Source organism: Boleophthalmus pectinirostris, unplaced genomic scaffold (genome assembly GCF_026225935.1).
Source record: "Boleophthalmus pectinirostris isolate CB_2022bp ecotype Guang Dong unplaced genomic scaffold, ASM2622593v1 HiC_scaffold_6, whole genome shotgun sequence".
In the NCBI taxonomy this organism is placed as follows: Eukaryota; Metazoa; Chordata; class Actinopteri; order Gobiiformes; family Gobiidae; genus Boleophthalmus; species Boleophthalmus pectinirostris.
Window position 1 is genome coordinate 39,325,216 of NW_026571447.1, and position 25,713 is coordinate 39,350,928.

The following is a 25,713-nucleotide window of genomic DNA, read 5'->3' on the forward strand; positions in this document are numbered from 1 at the left end:
ACTGCAGTGAGGATGAACAATGTTTTGCAAATTTTCCTGGATGTGCTCGTCTCTATCTGCTTTAAATTACTTTCGTTTTTGTCTCTCCTGTTTCCGCTCTCCATGCTAAATAACTCCCCCTTCAGAGCGCTATCCCAAAACTACACAATCTGTTAATAAAACTGCTGCACTTCGCATCAGGTTTGTGAAGTTGTCGTGTACAGTTTTGTGTCATGTTTTTGTGCATTTACGAAAGAATTGTCGTGGTTGGAGCCTCAAAATCGGGCCCCCGGAGAGATCGCTAGATGACTCAAACACGCACGGACGACTCTAAAACCTCTTCAGGCACGTTTTTAATGAGGGAAAAATGTTATAACATGGTAGAAAGCACAAAAAAACCTTAAATTTTGCATAATACCCCCCCTCTTTTAACGCAAAAAATATATATATATAGAAATTGTAAACATGTCCGGTATTTTCAAAAAGCTGATGCGCTTGGACCCGGAAGTGACATCAAACTTAACAACTCTATACTAAGACAGGGGGAAAGGTGTGGTGGCCCCGAAAGACAAGATAAAAAAAAAAGAAAATAAAAATGTACGAAGTGTGCAAATAGTTCACAAATATAATGTATAAAGAAGAACTTTGATGTTAAAACAAAATTGTAAATTGCAAAATGCGATGCAGTGGTAGTTTTAGATTTTTGGTGATCGTCTAATTGCAAAATTTTGTCACGATTTTTCATTGTACAGAAAAAAAAAGCTCCACAAAATTGTACGCAAAGAGTCACGACATTTTAACAACGAAAGTCAAGCAGGGAATCAGAAACATGTCACAAAATTATCAATACAATTCCTTATAAAATTGGCTTAAAAACAAAACATTTATTTCATTTATTCATTTTTTTTGTACAATTTACAATAATGTTTTTTCCACGTCTTGTAGTGTTGGGACTTGTCCATCTGGGCCACCGTAAAAAAACAAAACAAAACAAACAAAAAAGAAAAACACAACATTGCACTTTAAAATAACATCATGGCAAATTTTCCACTTGGTAGAATTTTGTTTCATTTTGTTAACATTTCATTTTACAGTACCCAGCTTAGTTTATTTGTGGATTATAGACTTTTTTTTTTTTTTTATATTTCTTTTAAAATTGTTGGATTTTTCGCAACCAAATTCCGTTCACTTTGATATTACATGGTTTTAAAAATGCGTTTTTTATCGTCACTTTTCTTTGCGGAAACCATAGACTGTATATAGAAGTGGACTGAGGGAGTGTGACGTCGCCGATAGTGATTTTTTGCGAACAAATAAAGTAAATCGAGGCTAATTTCTTATACTTCATTATATTTATAGCGGATAATCGACAACCAGGGAGCATATTTGGAAATCTGATCGCGAGTATCGAGCCAATCAGGAGCGAGGTTGTTGAAAAGACGTGATTGGTGTTGTTATTTGAGGTGGGACGAGACAGAATTTTCACGAAACGAGACGAGACATGAGATTTTTCCCAAGAGATTGAGACAATTTACAATATTTTTTTTGATCTCATGGTTTTAAATTTCTTTAAATTTTGTGTCGTGAATGGGTTTTGTGTTCAGTTAGTTGGGATGGGTCGAGACAATTTCCATAAATCGAGACAAAGACACGAGATTGGGTCCACGAGATCGAGACGAGAAAAGATTTTGCACCAATTTAAAATAAGGATAATAATAATTTTGGTTTAATTTCTGTATATTTTGTGTCGTAAATGGGTTTTGTGTTTAGGTCGTTGGGATGTTAAGATTACAATTTCTACAAATCGAGACGAGATACGAGATTAGGTCCATGAAATCGAGATCGAGACGAGATTTTGAACCAATTTACAATAATAAAAATAATTTTGGTCTTGTGATTTTTAATTTCTTTATATTTTGTGTTGTGAACGGGTTTCGTGTTCAGTTCAGTTCAGGGATGGAGCGAAACGATTTCCATAAGTCGAGACGAGACACGAGATTAGGTCCACGAACGTGACAATATTTTTACCCAATTTACAGTAAAAAAAATTAATTGTGGTCTCGTGAGTTTTTAATTTGTTTAATTTCCTTATATTCTGTGTTATGTTTAGTTTGTAGGGATGGGACGAGACCGAATTTTCCCGAAACGAAACGAGACAGAAAATAGAATCCACAAAATCGAGACAAGACGAGATTTTGAACCAATTTACAATAATAATAAAAATAATTTTGGTCTCATGATTTTTAATTTCTTTATATTTTCTGTTGTGAATGGGTTTTATGTTTAGTTTGTTGGGATTTTATGATTACAACTTCCATAAGTCGAGACAAAACACAAGATTGAGTCCACGATAACGAGATGAGATTTTGAACCAATTTACAATAATCAAAACAATTCACAAATTTTGAGTTGTGAATTCAGCTTTTGAATTGGTTTAATTTCTTCTTTCATGTGTTCATATTAGTGTTAGGACAAGACAATTTCCACAAGTCAAGAGGAGATCGGGTCCACGAGAATGAGACAAAGCGAGATTTTAACAATTTGTAACAGGTACATTTCACGATTCAGTTTCCAATTTTGGCCTCACAGTTTGTTCTTTATTTGATTTCATATTTTTGTTTCCATTCTGCTTTTGCTTTTGTTCTGCTTTTTAGCACCGTAAGAGATGCAAATCACCAACATGTGACCCTTTTTTTTGTGTAATCTAGATGTAAACACTTAGGAAACCGATATAACGGGATCATTTTTCTCTCGTGTGCACGATCTTGCGGAAATTTTGTCTCACGAGATCTTTCGGCTCGAGATCCTTGCACCATCCCTAGTTACAAAAATGACCAAATTAAGTCATTTTCATCATGTTTTTGTTATTAAACTTCATCTCGTCCCATGTCTTTTTGTTATTAATGTTCGTTATCTTGATTTAAGGTCAAAATTGTAAAATAAAAACCCCAGGCTCATGAAGAGAGAGCGTTAAAACAAACATTTTGCAGTTAGAATGACGAGCTTGACAGCAGTAAATGATTTTTCAATAGAAATCAGACTTCGAAAGTACCATTTATATATACAGTCTATGTTTTTTTACATTTCAAAACTTGACGATAAGAGAACGGCGCTCCATTTTGAGGCTTGAATATCACCGATTATATTTATTGCTCTGATTTTTACAGTTACGTCACGTTTCCAGACCGATTTTGGCCTAAATTTAAAACAGGAAATACGTTTTAATATTTCCTCAAGTTCCGTTTATGGAAAAAAATCAACATCATGATTTGTTTTTTTCTTTTTTTTTTTTACGAGAAAGTACGAGATCTTATTTAAAAAGAAAGAAAGAAAGAAAACCTATCGACAACATAATTACGAGTAGCAAAATATCGGTGCCGGGACAGTGTGACAGTTGTTTCGATGAATGGGGGAAGTGTTGCGGAGTCCAGTCGTTTTTTTGTTTTTTTTTGTTACGCGACAAAAGGATCTGGACCTGGAGCGGAAACACCCAGGCACCCGGTGAACTCAGCCTCACGCTCGGACCTTCATTCACACACAGAACACGCGCTCGCTCAGGTCTCCGCTCAGGACGTACAAATGTGTGTGTAGTGGTACATGCGTTCTTTTATACTGATATACACGTCTTAAAAAAAGGTACAAAATAAAACAACGTCAACCGAAAGAGGGATTAGAAATGCAGCTCTACAGAGTCTTTTAGCTATTCCCGGGAGTGAGGGAGGGAGGGAGAGAGACCTGGGACAGACCTGGGACAGACCTGGGACAGACCTGGGGCAGATGTGGTGGTGGTTGTGGTGGTGATCGGTTGAGGGGGGGGGGGGGGGGGGGTACAGGTTAGTTACTGCAGCAGGGGCGGCTGCTGGGCTGGGCCGTCTCTGTCAGGTCCACTCCTCTGTTGCGGCCGCTGTTGGCTCCGGCAGCTTGAGGCTCGTTCTTGGGGAGTTTCTTGGCTGTGAGGACAAACAAACAAGAGCAATAATCAGTGTCGGGAAGGTGACTTTTAAAATGTAATCCCCTACAGATTACAGATTACACACACCAAAATGTAGTTTGTAACATAATCCATTAAGTTACTTAAAGTGAGTGATGTAATCTGAATACTTTGGATTACTTGATTTGCTGTAGAGAAGCAAAGACGAGGAAATCGTAACATAAGTTTTGTCTGATAAAAGAAAATAAAAAGCCCAGACTTTACTGAACCAAATTAAAAATATTATTGATAGAAGAAGTTTAGTCTTGTTAAATCCTGTTTGAGACCTAGTTTAGACCTGGTTTTAGACCTGGTTTAGTCCTGGTTTAGACCTGGTTTTAGACCTGGTTTAGTCCTGGTTTAGACCTGGTTTAGTCCTGGTTTAGACCTGGTTTAGTCCTGGTTTTAGACCTGGTTTAGACCTGGTTTAGTCCTGGTTTAGTCCTGGTTTTAGTCCTGGTTTAGTCCTAGTTTAGACCTGGTTTTAGTCCTAGTTTAGACCTAGTTTAGTCCTAGCTTGGACCTAGTTTGGACCTGGGTTTAGACCTGGTTTAGACCTGGTTTAGACCTGGTTTAGACCTGGTTTAGACCTGGTTTAGACCTGGTTTAGTGTCCGGCAATGAGTAGAATTACAGGAATTAAAAAACAAAAAAGTGAAAACAGGAAAATACCTCCATTTAATCCATTGATTTCAACAAAGTAACTGTAATGCCAATTACCACTCACTGAAACAGTAACTGTAACTGAATACAGTTACTCATCATTTGTACTCTGATTATGTAACTCTGGTACAAGTAATCAGTTACTCCCCAACACTGGTAATAATACACACTGAAGTCCAGATCTTGTGTGCGGCGCTAGACAAGGCGCAGTGTAAATATGTGTTTAGAGTATATGACCTTTATGGAATGTTTTTTGTGTTAGAAAACTCCCTCTATTTTAAGACTGAAAATGTAATGGAAGAAAATACAACTACATGTGTCATTCACTGATTGTATTTTTTCTCCAAAGACCAGACGCATGAGTCCAGTGCACGTAGTTTACTCTTGTACTCTGATGTTTGATGTGAGTGATGATGATTGACCTGCAGTGTGGAGGATGCTTTGGATCAGAATCACGCAGCAGACGAAGCACCATGAACACCGGGCAGAAGCAGGTATTTATTACCTGGTCCCTGAAGGGTTGACCAGGTTTTGTGTTCACCTTGTCAGTGTGTGTGTCGGTGTGTGTGTGTGTGTCAGTGTGTGTGTCGGTGTGTGTGTCGGTGTGTGTGTCAGTGTGTGTGTCAGTGTGTGTGTCAGTGTGTGTGTCTGTCCACCCGCGATACTCCCGCCATTTATGGACTGATTGTCACCAAATTTGATGCGCGGGTCAAACCCCTCATGCTCGAACCGAGGTCATTTCAGGACACACAGGTCAACTGAAAGGTCACGCCATTATATAGAATATGCAATTTCTGACCCATCTGCGGCCTAAAATATTCACCCAGTCATCACACAAATTGGCACACACATCACCGGGGTATGGGCTGGCCTCTTCATAAGCTGCTTCCATGGTCATTTAGTTTTGCATACATTTTATTATTATTATTTTAATAAATTAACAAAGTTCTCTTTCATGCCTGTATTTCTCCTGTGTCTGTTTAGTGCAAAGCTTCTGTTGGATTTTCAGCCTGTTCTGAGATCTGCTCCGTTTAACTGTTGCTAGTATCTTGGCCCGGCGCCCCCTGGAGGACGACACACGAACTGAACACTGTTTGTGCAGAACGACAAGACGGGCCTGAAGGTGTGATTCCAGAGCCGTATCACACTCCTACTGAGTGTGCATTTCACCGTCATTTGAGGCCTGTTTAATCAGTTCTTTACACCCTTGAACCTGTCGTGCCTCAGTTTGATCAGTTTAGTTCAGAGGTGGGTAATCTACCGCCCGGGGACCATATGCGGCCCTTTAATCTTTTTAATCCAGCCTGCCGAACTTTAATAATAATAATTTTCTGTGTTTTAAAAGTCATTTCAATAAATAGTAAATACTGTGGGACTTGAACGACAGATATTTTGTTGTGATGCTTTGTAATGATTTTCAATTATGGGATATTTCAATAACATGGGATCTGTTTTCTACATATCCCATGTTATTTTTTTCTCTTATGAGCTGGATTACCAAAAAAATCCATCCATCTGCTCCTGGTCTGGCCCTTCCTTCAAATTTTAGAAACCTTTGTGGCCCACGAGTCAAAAAGTTTGGCCATCCCTGGTTTGGTCAGTTTGGTCAGTTTGGTCTTGACCCCCACAGCTGATGTTTTGTCTGAGGTGCACTGACGTTTTAGAGCGTGAAGGATTCTTTGAGACAGAGTGAAAGGTCAGGCCCAGCACACACACACACACACACACACACACACACACGCTGTGGCTCTTCTGGTGTCACTGTGATGGTCTTCAGTTATTTTTATTCCTGAGATGGTTTGAGGATTTGCACCTCTGCTGCTCATCTCCACGGTCTCTGTTTGTATCAAGAGACACAACAACAACAACAAGCAGCGCTCCAGGAAATGAACTTCCTCTTCTAGTATCAAGAAGTAAAACAGAACCATAGACTGTGTAGAGAAGTGAAGAGAGTGAGCGAGACGTCACCCGTAGTGTTCAGCTTCAGTCAAATGAAGCCAAACGAGGTTAGCAGGTATAAGGACAAATTTGGAGTTTCATATTTGGAATTCAGCAAGTACCATAAGCACCAGGAGTGAGGCTGTTGAAGGTACCGTATTTTCCGGGCTATAGGGGGCGCTCTATAGCGTTCCACACAGTCCAGAGCGCCACATACACGAATCCACTCGGGTGTCCCAGCACGACTTCAGGAAACTACAAAGCAAAAACGCAAACACACACGGAGCAGACAGCGACCGCACAACGAAACACACCCACAGACACTCATCACTCCACGCCGACGAGGAACGGAACGGAGGAACTAGGGATGGACATTCGATGAAATTTTCTTAATCGATCGTCGGAAGAATTAACGATCGATTATCGATTAATCATTAACGTTTTTATATTAAAATGATCATCATTATTATTACTATCTGCACTACTAATCTGCATAAATAAATTCAACTTTACGACATATAAACCGTAACGACTCTAGAGCCACATCAGCTGTTTGACATTATAATGTGTTTAATTCAGTTTTGTTCAAATCTCACAGAAACAAAACTTAAAACCACATCACTAATTTACATAAACTAAGTGAAGATAAAACTCCAGCTCTTGTGTCGCTGATGTGGTTCAACTTGTGTTGGATTAAAAGACATGACTCAGGTGAATACAGGTCAGAGTGACCAGATTTGTGTTTGTCAAAACCAGGACAGCGTACGGGGGGAGGGGGGCGGGGCCTCGTCATCCACATTGAGCGACTCTCACCTGGAAAAACTTTTTCCCACTGGACACAGAAACATATGTGCTGCTTTATCCACTGTGCACATGGACTCACACTTGTCCCAACGCAACGGAAAGTGTGGAATTTCTTGTACAAATCCTGGTTAAATCCACATTTGTGCTTCGGTTCGTTACAGACTGACCCACTGTTTGTGTCTCGCTCCTTCTGATGCAGAGACACATGTACACACCTGTTTGGTCACGACACACACAGTAACCTACATTCGGTTTGTCGATTAAAATGAACGTAATCGATGAAATTCTTAATGATCAATTATCAATTAATCGACTAATCATGCCCATCCCTAGGAGGAACGAACCGAAAAAGCGAGCGCGACGTGCCGCTTCTAGACACGACTGAACAACTGAGTCACTGCGAACACGCCGACAACCCGTTGGTCCCAGACACACCCTCCCTACACGCCACAACTGAACAAAGCCCAGAGTCACCGTGAACGAACAAACAAACAAAACCACTCACCCATCACACTGTTGTGTTTCATTTAAAGTCCCACGCGGTTTATTTGTGAAAAAAAGTTCGAAAATAGACCATTTAATGACACTGCGCCGTATAATCCAGAGCGTCCTATAGTGCGGAAAATACGGTACATTGCTTTGCTCCCGCAGCTCTCGGAGATGAGCAGGAGGGACTTCAGGGCAACAGGGCATCTGCATGGTCTGATATTAATGTTCATATCAAGATTTATGGACAAAATATCTAAATAAAAACACCAGGATCTTTCAGAATCAATGGATCTGGATCGTGCTCATGCTCATTTTTTATTTGGAATGCTGGGGCTATTTTATCGTGTCCGTTTATAAATCCGGTCTGAACAGCACTCACCGATCGCCATGAAGATCTCGTTGACGTTCATGGAGGTCTTGGCGGACGTCTCCATGAAAAGCAGGCTGTTGTCGTCTGCGTACGACTGTGCGTCCTGTCAGAGGGACACGGGTTAGACTCCGGGACATGAGGATGACACACACACGTGAGTTTGAGACGCACCTGGAAGTCCAGCGCCCTCTTGCTGGCCAGATCCGCCTTGTTCCCCGCCAGAGCTATTACAATGTTGGGACTGGCTTGTCTCTGGAGCTCCTTCACCCAGTTCTTCGCCCGTACAAAAGACTCCTGCAAAACAACGACAAATAAAACATTTAAGATACGACACAATTCACCCTGATGTCAGAAATCAGAACTGTGGTCAAGGTTTGGTTACTGTGACTTTTAGTAACATTTAAGTATTTTCTGGCAAATACTGGATGATCTAGCTGCACTTCTGCCTCAGGAAATATAGACTTTAAGAGTTTTAAAATGCATCTACACTCGTCCCTTGCAATATCGCGGTTCACCTTTTGCAGTCTTGCCGTTTCGTGGATTTTTTTTTGTGGAATTTTGCATGCTTTTTTTTTTGTTTTTTACAGTGTATGAACGTGCATTGTGCTCCTCCCACTGCGTCCTGATTGGCTGAGAGACTGTAGACCGTTGTCAATCAATCTCCTTTGTGCCGTGTCTCCTGTACAGTACAGAATGTGTTCAGACAAATTTACATAAATGTTCGATGGCTGCAGTGTGATTCTGAAATGCTGTGCGATCGGACAATTGCTGTGTTTACTCCTGCGGTCACCATTGAGCCCGTCCCAACAGCGAGTCCTGGTTCAGTCCTGGTTCAGTCCTGGTCTAGTCCTCCTGTTCAGTCCTGGTCTAGTCCTCCTGTTCAGTCTAGTCCTCTAGTCCTCCTGTTCAGTCCGGGTCTAGTCCTCCTGTTCAGTCTCCGTCCTCTAGTCCTCCTGTTCAGTCCTGGTCTAGTCTCCTGTTCAGTCTGTCTAGTCCTCCTGTTCGTCCTGGTCTAGTCTCTGTTCAGTCCTGGTCTAGTCTCCTGTTCAGTCCTGGTCTAGTCCTCCTGTTCAGTCCTGGTCTAGTCCTCGTTCAGTCCTGGTCTAGTCCTCCTGTTCAGTCCTGGTCTAGTCCTCCTGTTCAGTCCTGGTCTAGTCCTCCTGTTCAGTCCTGGAATCAGTCCTGGAATCTGTCCTAGGTTAGTCCTGGTTCAGTCTCGGTCCAATCCGTGGCGTATGCATCGTAAAAGTTTGATATAATCTCGGGTAAACGGGCGGGTGTGGTCCTGTACTGCGCGGGTGCGGGTCTCCAAAAATGGACTCATGCAGGACTCTGCGCTGTAGGCTCCATTACAGAATAAATTCATCTTCAGTTCATTACATAAAAAAAGACAAAAATAACAAAAGGACGACAGCAGCAATAAGTTTTAAGAAGGATGCAGAAAGGTTTGTACCTGTCCTGTGTGAGAAGTGTGTGCTGAGGGGTTTTACAGACTTAAAACAAATATAATCACTGTAAAATATAAAGTTGACTACTTCACAGATTTCACATATCGTGGGTTATTTTTAGAATGTAAACCTCGCGATAAACGAGGGACCACTCTAATGGAAATCTTAATCATAATGTCAATACCACTGTATAAATGTACCAGATATTTTTATATGCTATTATTAAAATTGTGTAAATTTAATATATTTTAAGTGAGAAAAACATGCTCAAAGTAATAATAAAAGAATTCACAGGTCAAATGATCCGGCTGAGGTCATGACCAAGACCAAGGATCTGGAGATGGGTCCCGGGCTTGGCGCAATGGTGCCCACTGCCCATCTGTTATATTTAGTTTTTGTTATTTACACAGACACACTTAAATACTAAATATATTAAAGGCTGAAGTAAAGCCGTGAGTGTTGCTGTTCTCCATCTGACCCACTGAGACCTCAGCTGCCCTCACCTCATTAGTGATGTCATAGACCACGATGGCGGCCTGGGCTCCTCTGTAGTACATGGGGGCCAGGCTGTGGTAGCGCTCCTGTCCTGCCGTGTCCCAGATCTCAAACTTCACCGTCGTGTCGTCCAAACACACCGTCTGTGTGAGGAAGGCCGCTGGAACACACACACAAACACACACACAAACACACACACAGAGAAGCTGAGAAATAAACAGGATTCTGCACCACAATATATATATTTCATAGTGATTTTTGTGCCAAATTCTGCGATATGTCAGATCAGGATTAATTATTTTTTACCAATTTTATGTCTTACTGTAGAATATTTTAGCCCTAGGAACATTTCCATGGAAACAAGTAGAAGGAGGCCCTCCTCTGGGCCAAAGTCAGGTTTGTGAGGACACTCAAAATACAATTTCATTTTAATTGCAATTTTTTGTGCAGCTCAAAGTAAGAATATTTGAAATGCGTAACACTTAAATAAAGCATAAAATCTGTTGAATCTCAGAGAAAAGTGGATTTAGTTTTGTTTATGTTTTGTCCTTACCTCCGATTGTGCTCTCCTGGAATTCGTGGAACTGTCCTTTGACAAAGCGCAGGACCAGACTGGACTTCCCCACAGCAGACTCTCCTAACAGCACCAGCTTGAACTGGCAGATTTTGTTTCCTGCGTTTGGCCCGTTGGGTCGTGTGGCTCCGCCTCTACTTGCCATGGCGCTCTGTGGTCCCTCCTCTGGGCTCTGAGGTGAAGTGAGCGGCGGATCAAACCTGCAGAGAGTCAGAGGAAAACACAGGAACACTGTTAAACATGAACACAGTTTAAGGAAAAATATCTAATTGCAAGTTTACTGACGAAGCGACAAATAGGAATATAACAATAACCAAAATATCATGATATCGTATCGTCAAAAGTCTCAATAATATCGTGAGCCATCACAATACCGTGTTTTCCGCACTATAGGGCGCATTTAAAGGTCTTTAATTTAATCTAAAAACGACTGCGCGCCTTATAATCCAGAGTGCCTTTATATGAATCTACTGGGGTGTCTTAGTACGACTTTAGTAAACTACAAAGCCGCTCCACTCGCAGCATTACGGCTCCCGTCGTCAGGAGCATCAGGAGTAAAACAGTGAAACTGTGATTCCTTCTAATATCAAAATGCACCTGTCAACAGACACACTCACAACGCCCACTTTAAACTCAAGGCTGTTATAAAGTGAAAGTGCGTTTAGCTGCGTGGGAGCAGTGGATGAGAGAAGGAGAACACACATTCACCAAGACAGAGAGACAGAGAGACAGAGACAGCGCCGAGCCACTTACGCCACGATCTGCCAACGGATCGTGGACGCCCGGGCGAAGGATCAGTATCAACTGTGGTCTGAGCTTTCACCAAGACCAGAATCATCACTGAACTGAACTGCCAGGGAACAGGAACCACACTGACTCGGATCATGACGAGACGGATGTGGACGTGCTGGACGCCGGAATCACCCAACTGTTTCAACTATTATGACTTATTGTGAATATTCTAACAATTTAGCGTCTGAGACAGTAAAGTAAAGACAATACAGTTTGACTGACTTATCTAACTGTTGTGTTTCGTTTAATGCGCCTTACAGTCCAGTGCTGTTTATATGTGAAAAAAGTTCAAAAATAGACCATTTAATGACAATAATGAAAATACGGTAGTCTGCACTGAAAGAGAGCAAAGGATCATGGTTTGCTGTGTCTTTTTTTAACTATTACTGCACCATAACTCTTCATTTAAACAAAGAGACTTTAATTCGATATACTGTGGTGGTCCACGATATTGTGAGAAATTTGACGATACAATATCACGATATTTCAGTTATTGTTACATCCCTATTAATAAATCAATTCATTGTGTCCATTGATATTGCGATTTCAATTAAATTCATATTAATCTTGAGCCCAGGCACCAAAAAATTTAAGCACCTGAGCCTGTAATGATAGTACATTTTTTATGATTTACTGAAGAGAAAATTTAATGAAACTAATTTAAGCCACTGACACAAAAACTCTGCAGGATATTCTAGTTAAACCCTTTTTCTAAATGTACAAAGTGACAAAAAAATAAGCTCTGATACAAAGATATAGATACTTTGCGTTGATAATGAGTCAAAAAAGTTATTTAATCAACTTTCCGCAGCTCAAATCTGATCATAAAGCAGAAAAATAACAAAACTTTTCCCACTGGTACAAAGAAAAAGAACCACATCAAATATTAACCCTAAAAAACTATTGTCCATCTGTCATGTATTGAACGATACAGTAATTATTGTGACGGGCCTAAAAGCGGCATAAACACAAAAAAAACAAAAACCCATTGTCCCGCTGACAGAATCCAGTGTCCTTTGTGATTCCTTTGTGATGTTCCGTATACAATCATAAAACAATAGCGGTTGTGATGTGGAAGATGTGAAAACGGCGACGTCTTTTAAAACAGAAGACCTGGATGTAAACTTTACTTTTCAGAGTTTTTATTCACGTCGCAGCTGTTTCTCTGTCTCACTGACCCTCTGAAGTTTCATTTAAAGTGAGTGAGTCATCTTTAATCGCTTATTTTCAAGACGCAATTTTGTCGATCGACTCCCGTTTTCACCAACAAATGTACAGGGCGTCCCAAAAAATTTGGCATCATTTCCACTGTTGGGCAAGTGACTTTAAAACTGTAATGTGTTATTTATGACTTATTATTGTCATTTCAAAGTAATTTGTTACATTACAATATTACTGCATTTAAAATGTAAGGCATTACTTTACTATTGCATCACTTTAAGTTACTCTCACCAAAATAACTGCGAAAATGCTGAACTTTTGCTCCGTATATGGACTGAACCAGGACTAAACCAGGTCTAAACCAGAACTGAACTAGGACTAAAACAGGACTCACTGTCGGGACGGGCTCGAAGGTGACGCAGGAGAAAGGAGCGGCTCTGCTCCGCACCTCACGGAGGTAAGAGCGGCTGTCGCCCAATCGCTCTTTACAGACGCCCTGCTGCTCGGGCTCACGGTCCTGATTTCAGCAACTATTTGTGGGGACCCGACCCAGTGCAAGACTCTGTTACAGCGCGTAACTTCTACCTTCCTTCAGCGTGTGCAGAAGTCCAAATTTTTGTGCGACAGGTTGCATCGTCCTCTGTCTTTTGGATGCGACCGCAGAAGACTTGGTCGGTGCAGAACGTTTCGTCGACAATGTGGATTTTGTCAGGGAGAAAACTTACAAACATACAGCACTTTAGAATCACACTGATACAGATCGAAAATTTATTAATAATAATAAATTTGGCAGCTGAACACATTCTGTACTGTACAGGAGCAGGAGTCCCTCAGCCAATCAGGACGCAGCAAGAGGAACGCAATACGTGTTCATACACTGTAAAAACAAAAGGCATGCAAAATTGCACAAAAAAAATCCGCGAAACCGCGAAAGGTGAAAGCGCGATAGAGCGAAGGACGACTGTAAACCAGGTCTAAACCAGAACTGACCCAGATCTAAACCAGGTCAAAACAGCGTAGAGTTTTGCGTCGGTCCTTTCGCCCGCGGTCACCTGAAGGTCTAGGCAGCCGCGTCTCCGGCGTTTCACCGCTGCTGATATCGCGGTGATTTTAGTGAATTTCTATGAAGAAAAACCCACCACTTCAATCCAGGTTAAAAAAGCATTGTAACGCACGTTACATTTGTACCGAGTAAAATATTAAAAAATTTTTCCCTGTAATGCCACATTTCTGTGTTACAGCAAAAGCAATATATTACTGTAATTTGTTACTTTTATAACACGTTACTCCCAACACTGATCATTTCACAGGCCAATAATTTTGCCAGTTCTTGTATGTTTGCAAGTTTTCTCCCCGACAAAACCCACAATGTCGACGAAACGTTCTCCACCGACAAAGGCTCCAGCGCTCGCACCTAAAAGACAGAGGAAGATTTAACCGTCGCACAAAAAGTTGGACGTCTGGACATGCTGAAGGAAGAGAGAAGTTACGCAGCTGTAGCAGAGTCCTGCACCGGGGTCGGGTACGAGCAAATATTTGCTGAAACGGGCGGGTTTTAACGTTCTGGAATTTTACGGGCAGGTATGTGAGCGTGTCAGGACTAAACCAGGACTAAACTAGGACTACACCAGAACTAAACCAGGACTAATCTTGGACTAATCTTGGACTTAAGAGAGAGAACACGGAATCAGGGAGTCCGCAAAGCGCGATCGGGCAACGACCGCGGAGCTGAGCCGGTCCTTTCTCCTGCGGTCACCTCTAAGCCCGTCCCGACAGTGAGTCCTGTTTTTGTTCTGTTTTAGTTCTGTTTTAGTCTTGGTTTAGTCCTGGTTTTAGTCCTGGTTTTAGTCCTGGTTTTAGTCCTAGTTTGGTCCTAGTTTGGTCCTAGTTTGGTCCTAGTTTGGTCCTAGTTTGGTCCTAGTATGGTCCTAGTATGGTCCTAGTATGGTCCTAGTATGGTCCTAGTATGGTCCTCCTATTTCAGTCCTGAAATCAGTCCTAGGTTAGTCCTGGTTTTAGTCCTGGTTTTAGTCCTGGTTTTAGTCCTGGTTTTAGTCCTGGTTTTAGTCCTGGTTCGGTCCTAGTATGGTCCTCCTATTTCAGTAATGAAATCAGTCCTGGTTTTAGTCCTGGTTTTAGTCCTGGTTTTAGTCCTGGTTTTAGTCCTGGTTTTAGTCCTGGTTTTAGTCCTGGTTTTAGTCCTGGTTTTAGTCCTGGTTTTAGTCCTGGTTTTAGTCTTGCGGCTTCAGTGGAGTCACACCGGAGCATAAGTCACAGGAAACACCCAAACCATGAAAAAAGTACAACTTATAGTCCAAAAAATACAGTACTAAAATTCTTGTTCTTCTTCTAAAATGACTTTTCCAGGATTTCAATGACCGCGGGAACCTTTGATTATAATTATAAATATCTTCATAATTATTTTTTTAAAAAGACGTCACTGTAGTTATTTCAGCAGATCAACAGTTAAGACCAGCTGCCTGTGAGTAGAACTGGGGGTCATTAAAAAGTTGCCGATACGATACACACCTCGATACGGCGCACTTTCGATTCAAAACGATATATTTAAAATCGATTTGATACGGTTCAATAAAAAATAAAGGCTAAATCATGTCTGTGATACTAAAAGTCTTTGTTAAGCCACTTCTTCTTGTGCAAAGTTCACATGAAACACAAACATTTAAATCTTCAAAACAGTGAAAATGTCAAATGTGTCGCATGAACGAGTTTACTTCCTCTGAACAAACAACAAAACTGTAGCTCTGTGACAAAATAATTTAGTCAAATAAACCAAAAAATATTCTTGGTGATATATCGATACAGCAGCCCACGATACCGATACTGTATCATCACATTAAATGATACGATTTATCGATAATTTGATATTTTTTCACAGCCCTACCTGTAAGTTCCAGTTCCACCTCACACATTTAGGATTCATTCGCTCGACAGTAGGCAGGTACTTTTTTATTTAACCAATCACTGTTATTTGGTTGTGACGTATGTAATGCGCTGCCAACGGTGTCAACTAGTATATTAAGCTTTTCCCAAATCCCGTAGAAAGAAGAACAATAACGTCTTTCCGCTTGATAAAATTCACCAAACATTCTCCTTGTTTCGTCTTTAAATCCTCGATCTCGGGAATTGTTGAAACACAGAATGTCTGTTTGTTCGCTGATTGGCTGGTGCCCGAACTTGCATTTCTGGAATTTTTGCGAACTGTCTAGTGCAGACATGTCAAATTCAGGCACTGGGGCCAAATTTGGGCCATGATATAATTATATTCGGCCCACGAGATCATATCAAACATGTATTAGAGCTGCCGCCGTCTACAGATCGACTATAGAGACTTTTATTAAATAGAGATTATTTATTTAAAATGTTGTTATTATTTTATATTCTGCTTGGATTCAATGTTTAAACAAAACTATTAATAAATACTTATTTTAATAAGAAAAGGTTGAACATTACAGATCTCAAAAGAAGAGAAAACATGCAGATGTTGTTGAAATTTTTCAATAAATGTTTAGTTTGGGCCATGACTTCATCCCAGTTTTTAACTCCTGGTCTAGTGTATTCGGATTCCTGACCTCGTCGCTGAAACGAACAAGTAATTAAAAAGAATTGTTCTGCACTCGGCTCATTCATGACAAACATGTGTGAGTCCGAACCAACCGGACTGAACCAGGACTAAAACCGAGACTAGAACAGGACTAAAACCAAGACTAAAACTAAGACTAAAACCAAGACTAAAACCAAGACTAAAACAGGACTAAAACCAAGACTAAAACCAAGACTAAAACCAAGACTAGAACAGGACTTAAATAGGACTAAAACCAAGACTAAAACAGGACTAAAACCAAGGCTAAAACCAAGACTAAAACAGGATTGAACCTGGACTAAAACCAAGACTAAAACAGGACTAAAATCAAGACAAAAACAGGACAGAACCAGGACTAAAACCAAGATTAAAACAGGTCTAAAACAGGACTAAAACCAGGACTAAAAGAGGAGTGAACCAGGACTAAAACAGGACTAAAACCAATACTAAAACAGGTCTAAAACAGGACAAAACGAGAGCTGAACCAGGAGTGAACCAGGACTAAAACACGTCTAAATCTGGTCTAGTGTATTCTGATTCCTGATATAGTCGCTGGAGAGAAATGAAATCGAGCGGAGGCACTAGGTGGCGCTGGCCTGACGACCCCCATGGAAAACTTTGTCAGGTCGTGAAGACGCTGCTGCTTTATCCACGGTTTTATCACATGCCCAGTGTCGGGAATTACACCGGAAGTCGTCACCCGCGTGTTTCCGAAACGTCTATCGCGATTTAAAACGTTCAAATAACAGGCGAGTTTCAACTGACGTCATTGTTATTAAAAGCCCGCGTTGCTGCTGGGAAATATTTTGGTCGGAGGCAAGAAACACAGGTAGCGTCAAACACAGTGCGTAACCTCACGTATTTATCCCCGATAATGGTAAATTCCTGCTGCATTATCGGACGCACAAATAGAAGCACGGAAGAAGGAAAATGTCTTTTTCGTATTCTGAGTGAAAAAGAACCACTAACGGTGAATTAAACGGCTTTCAAACATTCCGCAGAGCAAACGTAGAAGATCCTAACAAACCGTGGACTCCAACAAGTTCAACAACACATCGAGACTCTTGGAGGTTTTCATCTTTTCTGCTGTGAATGGCCCAGGAGTTTCCACCAAGTCATTGTGGATATCGCCCAAGTGAATATTTGTCCAGGTAGTTGAAGATTCCGACCAGAAATTTGGTTTGGTCCAGGCTTTGTCGGGGTTGAAAAGGGTGATTTGTCGTCCGTCGATGCTTATGACCAATTTCTGGTCAAATGTTCTTGGGTCCTCTGCCGTTAGAGTGGATAAATAACCGGGATCAATACCCTTTACGTGCTTTCTCGCTCCGTCCGTCATGTTGAATTAGCGTTTCTTGCCGCCGACCAAAATAATTCCCAGCATGCAACGCGCGCTTTTGTCAACAATGAAACTCGCTTATAACACGACGATCCACAGATGTCACAGATTATAACGACATCAGACTCAGTAGAAGCAGCACAATAGTCGTTCTTTAATCCTTTAAGTTTGAGAGTAACAGCTGACAGGCTAAAACACGACCTGTTTACACGTCCCGAAGCGCCGCGTCACTCGTCCAACTCCCAGGTACTTACCGCACGATGTAGTCATGCAAGTTTAAGTCCACTCTGCGCTCGAAAAATCCACACAAAAGTCAGACTTAAAGAGCGTGTGACTGTTGGGTTTTCAGGTTTTTCTAACTCTGACTCGGTTTGGGGGACAGAGCCGGACCTGTGCCAAATATTTAGCATAGTTTTTCTGCTGCCAGGAAGTAAAATTATCAACCAGAATGAGAAAACTGGAAAAAAAAATAAGGCAAATGTGAAGTGAAATCTTAAATATAATGACGTTAAGTGTGTTTTGGTGTAAAGACGTATTTGATCTGATACTGATATAAGATATAAGAGAAAAGTGCAGATACTGAAAAAAACATCAGCTTCTAAACCAGGACTAAACCAGAACTGAACCAGGACTAAACCAGGTCTAAAACAGGATTAAACCAGGTCTAAACCAGGTCTAAACCAGTGCTGAACCAGGACTAAACCAGGACTTAACCAGGACTTAACCAAGACTAAACTAGGACTAAACCAGGACTAAACCAGGACTGAAGCAGGACTAAACCAAGTCTAAACCAGGACTAAACCAAGTCTAAACCAGGACTAAACCAAGTCTAATCCAGGACTAAACCAGGACTAAACCAAGACTAAAACAGGACTGAACCAAGACTGAACCAGGACTAAACTAAGTCTAAACCAGGACTAAACCAGGACTACACTAAGTCTAAACCAGGACTAAACCAGGACTAAACTAAGTCTAAACCAGGACTAAACCAGGACTAAACTAAGTCTAAACCAGGACTAAACCAGGACTAAATCAAGACTAAAACAAGACTGAACCAAGACTCAACCAGGACTAAACCAGGACTAAACCAAGTCTAAAACAGGACTGAAGCAGGACTAAACCAGGACAAAAACAGGACTACAAAAGAACTGAATCAGGACTAAACCAGGACTAAACCAGGACTAAACCAGGACTAAACCAGGTCTAGAAATGGATCAAACCATCTGGGTCAAACCAGGACTAAAATAGGACTGAACCATGTCCACATCAGGACTTAACTGGACCAAATCAGACAAAAGTGAAGTGAACTCGCCCTGAGAAACACTGAGCAGCAAATCCATGTTTACATGTCAACAGCACGTATGACACACAGGACGAGGTGAGGCCGCGATCCAGACCAGAACAGACCAGACCGGACCAGAACAGACCCGAGAGGCCCGTAAAAACACACAGACACGCTGCTGATACGCTGACCAGATTTTCAGAATCAAAAACTGGGACATCTCTGGTTGTGGAGGATGGTAATAATAAAATTGTGAAAGGAGCGAGTAATTAAAAAGACTTTTTCTGTACTCGGCCCATTCATGACGAACATGTGTGTGTCAGAATCAACCGGACTGAACCAGGACTAAAACAAGACTAAAACAAGACTAAAACCAAGACTAAAACAAGACTAAAAACTAAAACAGACTAAAACAGGACTAAACCAAGGACTAAACCAAGAACTAAAACTAAACCAAGGACTAAACCAAGACTAAACCAGGACTAAACCAAGTCTAAACCAGGACTAAACCAACTAAACAAGAATCCAGGACTAAACCAAGACTAAACTAAACAACTAACCAGACTAAAACAGGACTAAACCAAGACTAAAACAGGACTGAACCAAGACTGAACCAAGACTGAACCAGGACTAAACCAGGACTAAACTAAGTCTAAACCAGGACTAAATCAAGACTAAAACAAGACTGAACCAAGACTCAACCAGGACTAAACCAGGACTAAACCAAGTCTAAACCAGGACTAAACCAGGACTGAAGCAGGACTGAACTAGGACAAAAACAGACTACAACAGGGCTGAACCAGGACTGAATCAGGACTAAACCAGGACCAAACCAGATCTAAACCAGGTCTAGAAATGGATCAAACCATCTGGGTCAAACCAGGACTAAAATAGGACTGAACCATGTCCACATCAGGACTTAACTGGACCAAATCAGACAAAAGTGAAGTGAACTCGCCCTGAGAAACACTGAGCAGCAAATCCATGTTTACATGTCAACAGCACGTATGACACACAGGACGAGGTGAGGCCGCGATCCAGACCAGAACAGACCAGACCGGACCAGAACAGACCCGAGAGGCCCGTAAAAACACACAGACACGCTGCTGATACGCTGACCAGATTTTCAGAATCAAAAACTGGGACATCTCTGGTTGTGGAGGACGGTAATAATAAAATTGTGAAAGGAGCGAGTAATTAAAAATACTTTTTCTGTACTCGGCCCATTCATGACGAACATGTGTGTGTCAGAATCAACCGGACTGAATCAGGACTAAAACAAGACTAAAACAAGACTAAAACAGGACTAAAACCAAGACTAAAACAGGACTAAAACCAAGACTAAAACAGGACTAAAACCAAGACTAAAACAGGACTAAAACCAAGACTAAAACAGACTAAAACCAAGACTAAAACCAAGACTAAAACAGGACTAAAACCAAGACTAAAACCAAGACTAAAACAGGACTAAAACCAAGACTAAAACAGGACTAAAACCAAGACTAAAACAGGACTAAAACCAAGACTAAAACAGGACTAAAACCAAGACTAAAACAGACTAAAACCAAGACTAAAACAGGACTAAAACCAAGACTAAAACAGGACTGAACCAAGACTAAAACAGGACTAAAACCAAGACTAAAACAGGACTAAAACCAAGACTAAAACAAGACTAAAACAAGACTAAAACAAGACTAAAACCAAGACTAAAACAGGACTAAAACCAAGACTAAAACAGACTAAAAAGACTAAAACCAAAAGACTAAAACTAAAACAGGACTGAACCAAGACTAAAACAGGACTAAAACCAAGACTAAAACAGGACTAAAACCAAGACTAAAATAGGACTAAAACCAAGACTAAAACCAAGACTAAAACCAAGACTAAAACCAAGACTAAAACAGGACTGAATGAGAGCTGAACCAGGAGTGAACCAGATCTAAACCGGGTCTAAGCCGGATCTAAACCAGAACTAATCCAGGTGTAATCCAGACTAAATCAGGACTAAACCAGGACTAAAACAAGACTAAACCAGTACTAAACCAAGTCTAAACGAGAGCTGAGCCAAGACCAAACCAAGTCTAAACCAGGAGTAATCCTGGACATAGAGTGAGCAGATTTTCAGAATAATAAACTGGGACATCTCTGGTTTGTGTTGGACGGTAATAATAAAACTGATACGAGTGCGGAATTAAGAAGAATTGTTCTGCACTCAACCCATTCATGACTAACATATGAGTCAGTACAGTCATATTTTCTTTGTATTTTGATCATTTTTAAGCAGCTTTTCTGTACTTTACCAAAAGAAATGCCAGTTTATGCCTCTTTTTACTGATTGTCAGGGATCAGAATTGGTCAAAAACAGGGACACAGGTGGGACATTTCTTGTGTAAAACCGGGACAAATCACTGGTTTTGTATAAATCTGGACCTGTCCCGGATAAAGAGGGTAAAAATGTTGACCCACATGTTTGTCATTACGCCACAGGAAACCACAGACACTGATGTTGTTGTTGTTGTTGTTGTTGTTGCCTAATAACATTAGCGTTAGCACTGAGACACACACCGGTCACTTTTATATATTCCAGAAAAGATGAAGTGGCTCGATTCGCTTCAGTTTTTAAGCACATAAACTCATCTTTAAGCACAAATACCTGCACGCGGGGCCCGTGTCTCGTCTTCTCCGCGGGTGGACCGAACAGGCTCCAGCTTTGGGTGTGTACGGCTAATGACAGCTAACGCCAGCGCCGCTACCTGCCGCTCTTATTTACACTTTAAAACACCGAACTACACGAATAATCCAACTTTAATCCAACACCTACACAAAGATAACAAGTTAATGTATTACGTGTGCGTATTGACGTTGAAGTGGGTTAAATCTACGCGGGGGTAAAGTGTAACGAGCGGTGTTAGCTGGGATGTAGCAGGGCGGGCTAACTCCCATACAAAACAGCGGAGGAGGGCTAATGCTAAGAGCTAATGCTAACCGTGCTAATGCTAAGTCGTAGATGTGAACCGTAGAAGTCGCGTCGAGCCGCAAGGAGCGCGTCGATGCCGCCGCCATCTTGGGACGGGGGTTCTAAGATTCTAATATTTAGGCCTGTGATATTAAATGTGTTTTGAAACCAGGACTAAACCAGGGCTAAAACAGGTCTAAACCAGGACTAAAAAAAGAACTAAAACAGGTCTAAACCAGGACTAAAAACAGGTCTAAACCAGGACTAAACCAGGACTAAAACAGGTCTAAACCAGGACTAAAACAGGTCTAAACCAGGACTGAACCAACTAAAACAGGTCTAAACCAGGACTAAAACAGGTCTAAACCAGGACTAAAACAGGTCTAAACCAGGACTAAACCAGGACTAAAACAGGTCTAAACCAGGACTAAACAGGTCTAAACCAGGACTAAACCAGGACTAAAACAAGACTGAACCAAGTCTAAACCAGGATTAAACCAGGACTAAATCAGGATTCAACCCGGATTAAACCTGGACTAAACCAGGTTTAATCCAGACCTAAACCAGGACTGAAACAGGCCTAAACCAAGACTGAAATAGGACTAATCTAATCCAGATCTAAACCAGGACTAAAATAGTTCTAAAACATGATCTAAAACAGGACTGAACCAGATCTGAACCAGGATTAAATCAGGTCTAACTCAGGACTACATCACGTCTAATCCAGATCTAAAACAGGACTAAACCAGGACTGAACCAAGACTAAACCTGGACTAAATCAGGACTGAACCCAGACTCAACCTGGACATAACCAGGTTTAATCCAGATCTAAATCAGGTCTGAAACAGGACTAAACCAGCACTGAACTAGGACTGAACCAGGTTTAAACCAGGACCAAACCTGCACTAAACCAGGACTGAACGAGAGCTGAACCAGGACTAAACCAGGACTAAAAGAGGTTTAAAACATGATCTAAAATAGGACTGAACCAGGATTGAACAAGAGCTGAACCAGAACTGAACCAGATCTAACTCGGGACTACATCAGGTCTAATCCAGATCTAAAACAGGACTAAACCACACCTAAAACAGGACTGAACCAGGACTAAACCTGGACTAAATCAGGACTGAACCAGGACTAGACCAGGGCTAAAACAGGACTAAACCACACCTAAATCAGAACTAAACCAGTACTAAACTGGGACCAAAACAGGACCACACCAGGTCTAATCCAGGTCTAACTAAAGATTGTATCAGGACAGGACTAAACCAGGACTAAACCACATCTAAACCAGGTCTAAACCAAGTCTAAACCAAGGTCTAAACCAGGACTAAAACAGGACTAAACCACACCTAAATCAGAACTAAACCAGTACTAAACCAGGACTAAAACAGAACCAAAACAGGACTAGAGCAGGTGTAAACCAGGTCTAATCTAAGCCTAAAGCAGGTCTAACTCAGGACTAAACCAGATCTAAAAGAGGTCTAATCCAGGACTAACACAGGACTAACACAGGACTACACCAGGACTAAAACAGGACTAAACCACACCTAAATCAGAACAAAACCAGTACTAAACCAGGACTAAACCAGGACCGAAACAGACTACACCAGGTCTAAACCAGGTCAAACTCCGGTCTAAACTAAATCTAAACCAGGTCTAACTCAGGACTAAACCAGATCTAAACCAGGCCTCATTTTGCACTTTAAACCAGCGTCGCCCTGTACCAACATGGCGGCTCTGTTGACGCATTCGTTCCAATAAACCGCGGCAGTCCATGCGACATCTACCGCTCTATATGTGCGCGCTAATGCTAAACGTGCAGCGGAGGCTTCGGGAGGAGCCTTTTCCCCGCGCCGCTCACCTCGTCTGTCGGCGGGGCTCCTGCTCCTGCTGCTCCGGCTCCGGCTCCTGCTGCTGCTGCTCCGGCTCCTGCTCCTCCTGGGTGGACGTGTCCGATGGCGGGGGCTCGGAGGTGGAACAGCGGTTAGTGGGGCATGGGAGCGCTCATGTGCGGCTCCTCTGGCTCTGGCTCTGCTCCTCTGGCTCTGGCTCTGCTGTGGCTCCCGTGGCTCCGGCGGTGTCGCTCTCACTTCCCCTGCACTTCCCCTTCGCACGCCGATGACAGCTCCGACTGCAGCCCGAGCGAACAGGCGCGCGCTACACTGCTCCCTACGCGCAGCACCTTGCACACGGCGCACTACACTGCTCCCTACACACTGCGCACTATCCAATCCACTTTATTTCTATAGCACATTTCACAAACACAATAATAACTATAATAAGATGACAAAATAAACTACTGAAATTATACTAGTCTTAAAATAAAATAAAAACAAAATCATAGAATAGAAATAAATAAACCACTAAATCCATAAAAACACATAAAAATACATTTAAAAAAAACAGAGGACGACACAATTCACGCGGTGTTAAAAGCCAGAGAATAAAAGTGGGTCTTAAGACAAGATCCTACACTGCTCCCTACACACGGCACACTACACTGCTCCCTACACACTGCACACTACACTGCTCCCTACACACGGCACACTACACTGCTCCCTACACACGGCACACTACACTGCTCCCTACACACGGCACACTATCCAAGTTTCCCAAAGTGCTGCACAAATACATAATACTACCAATAATAAGATGATAAAATAAAACTACAAAAATCATACTAGTCTTAAAATAAAATAAAAACTAAATCATAAAATAGAAATAAATAAACCAATAAATCAATAAATCAATAAAAACACTTAAAAATAAATAAAAAACACAGAGGAAGACACAATTCACGCGGTGTTAAAAGCCAGAGAATAAAAGTGGGTAGTAGTAAGACGAGATACTACACTGCTCCCTACACACGGCACACTATCCAAGTTTCCCAAAGTGCTGCACAAATACATAATAATAACAATAATAAACTAAAAATAAACTACTAAAGTCATACTAGTCTTAAAATAATAAAATAAAAACAAAAACATAGAATAGAAATAAATAAACCAATAAATTGAATGATAAATAAAACCAATAAAAACACATAAAAATTAATGAATTAATTTAAAAAAAAACAGAGGACGACACAATTCACGCGGTGTTAAAAGCCAGAGAATAAAAGTGGGTCTTAAGACGAGACCCTACACTGCTCCCTACACACTGCACACTACACTGCTCCCTACACACTGCACACTACACTGCTCCCTACACACTGCAGCCTATCCAAGTTTCCAAAGTGCAGCATAAATACATAATAATACCTATAATAATTTGACCAAATAAACTACTAAAATCATACTAGTCTTAAAATAAAATAAAAACAAATAAAATAAAAACCAATAAATCAATAAAAACACATAAAAATAAATAAAAAACACAGAGGACGACACAATTCACGCAGTGTTAAAAGACAGAGAATAAAAGTGGGTAGTAGTAAGACGAGACACTACACTGCTCCCTACACACGGCACACTACACTGCTCCCTACACACTGCACACTACACTGCTCCCTACACACTGCACACTACACCGCTCCCTACACACTGCACACTACACCGCTCCCTACACACTGCACACTACACTGCTCCCTACACACAGATCAGACTGCAGCTCAGAGTTACTGTTTATTCATAAAAATTCATCATTAACCATATTTTTTACCGCTTTTTTCTCTCAATATGACAATTAGTCTATAACATTTGAGTATATTATCTTATTATTAACAATCATTATTATTATTTTATTAGAATAGAGTGACTGTAAGTCCCAATTTACCCAGGACAGTCCCAGTTTTGAGCCCAAAACCAGTGATTTGTCCGAGTTTTATACAAGAAATGTCCCTATTTTTGACCAA

General features: G+C 41.2%; 1 protein-coding gene across 2 annotated transcripts; it reads right to left on the reverse strand.

The window, feature by feature from the left end:
• Positions 1-302: 302 nt before the first annotated feature.
• On the reverse strand, positions 303-23,998 carry LOC110175549 (ras-related protein Rab-5A-like). Of its 2 annotated transcripts, none has more exons than XM_055164138.1 (6): positions 23,722-23,998; positions 10,709-10,929; positions 10,164-10,315; positions 8,384-8,506; positions 8,222-8,315; positions 303-3,929 (listed from the first exon to the last, which is right to left on the reverse strand). In XM_055164138.1, the coding sequence occupies exons 2-6, from the start codon at positions 10,872-10,874 to the stop codon at positions 3,814-3,816; spliced, it is 651 nt and encodes a 216-aa protein (XP_055020113.1). In that variant the 5' UTR covers positions 10,875-10,929; positions 23,722-23,998; the 3' UTR covers positions 303-3,813. The 2 variants fall into 2 exon arrangements, with proteins under 2 accessions (XP_055020113.1, XP_055020114.1); XM_055164139.1 differs by lacking the exon at positions 23,722-23,998 and adding an exon at positions 21,555-21,865.
• Positions 23,999-25,713: the final 1,715 nt, after the last annotated feature.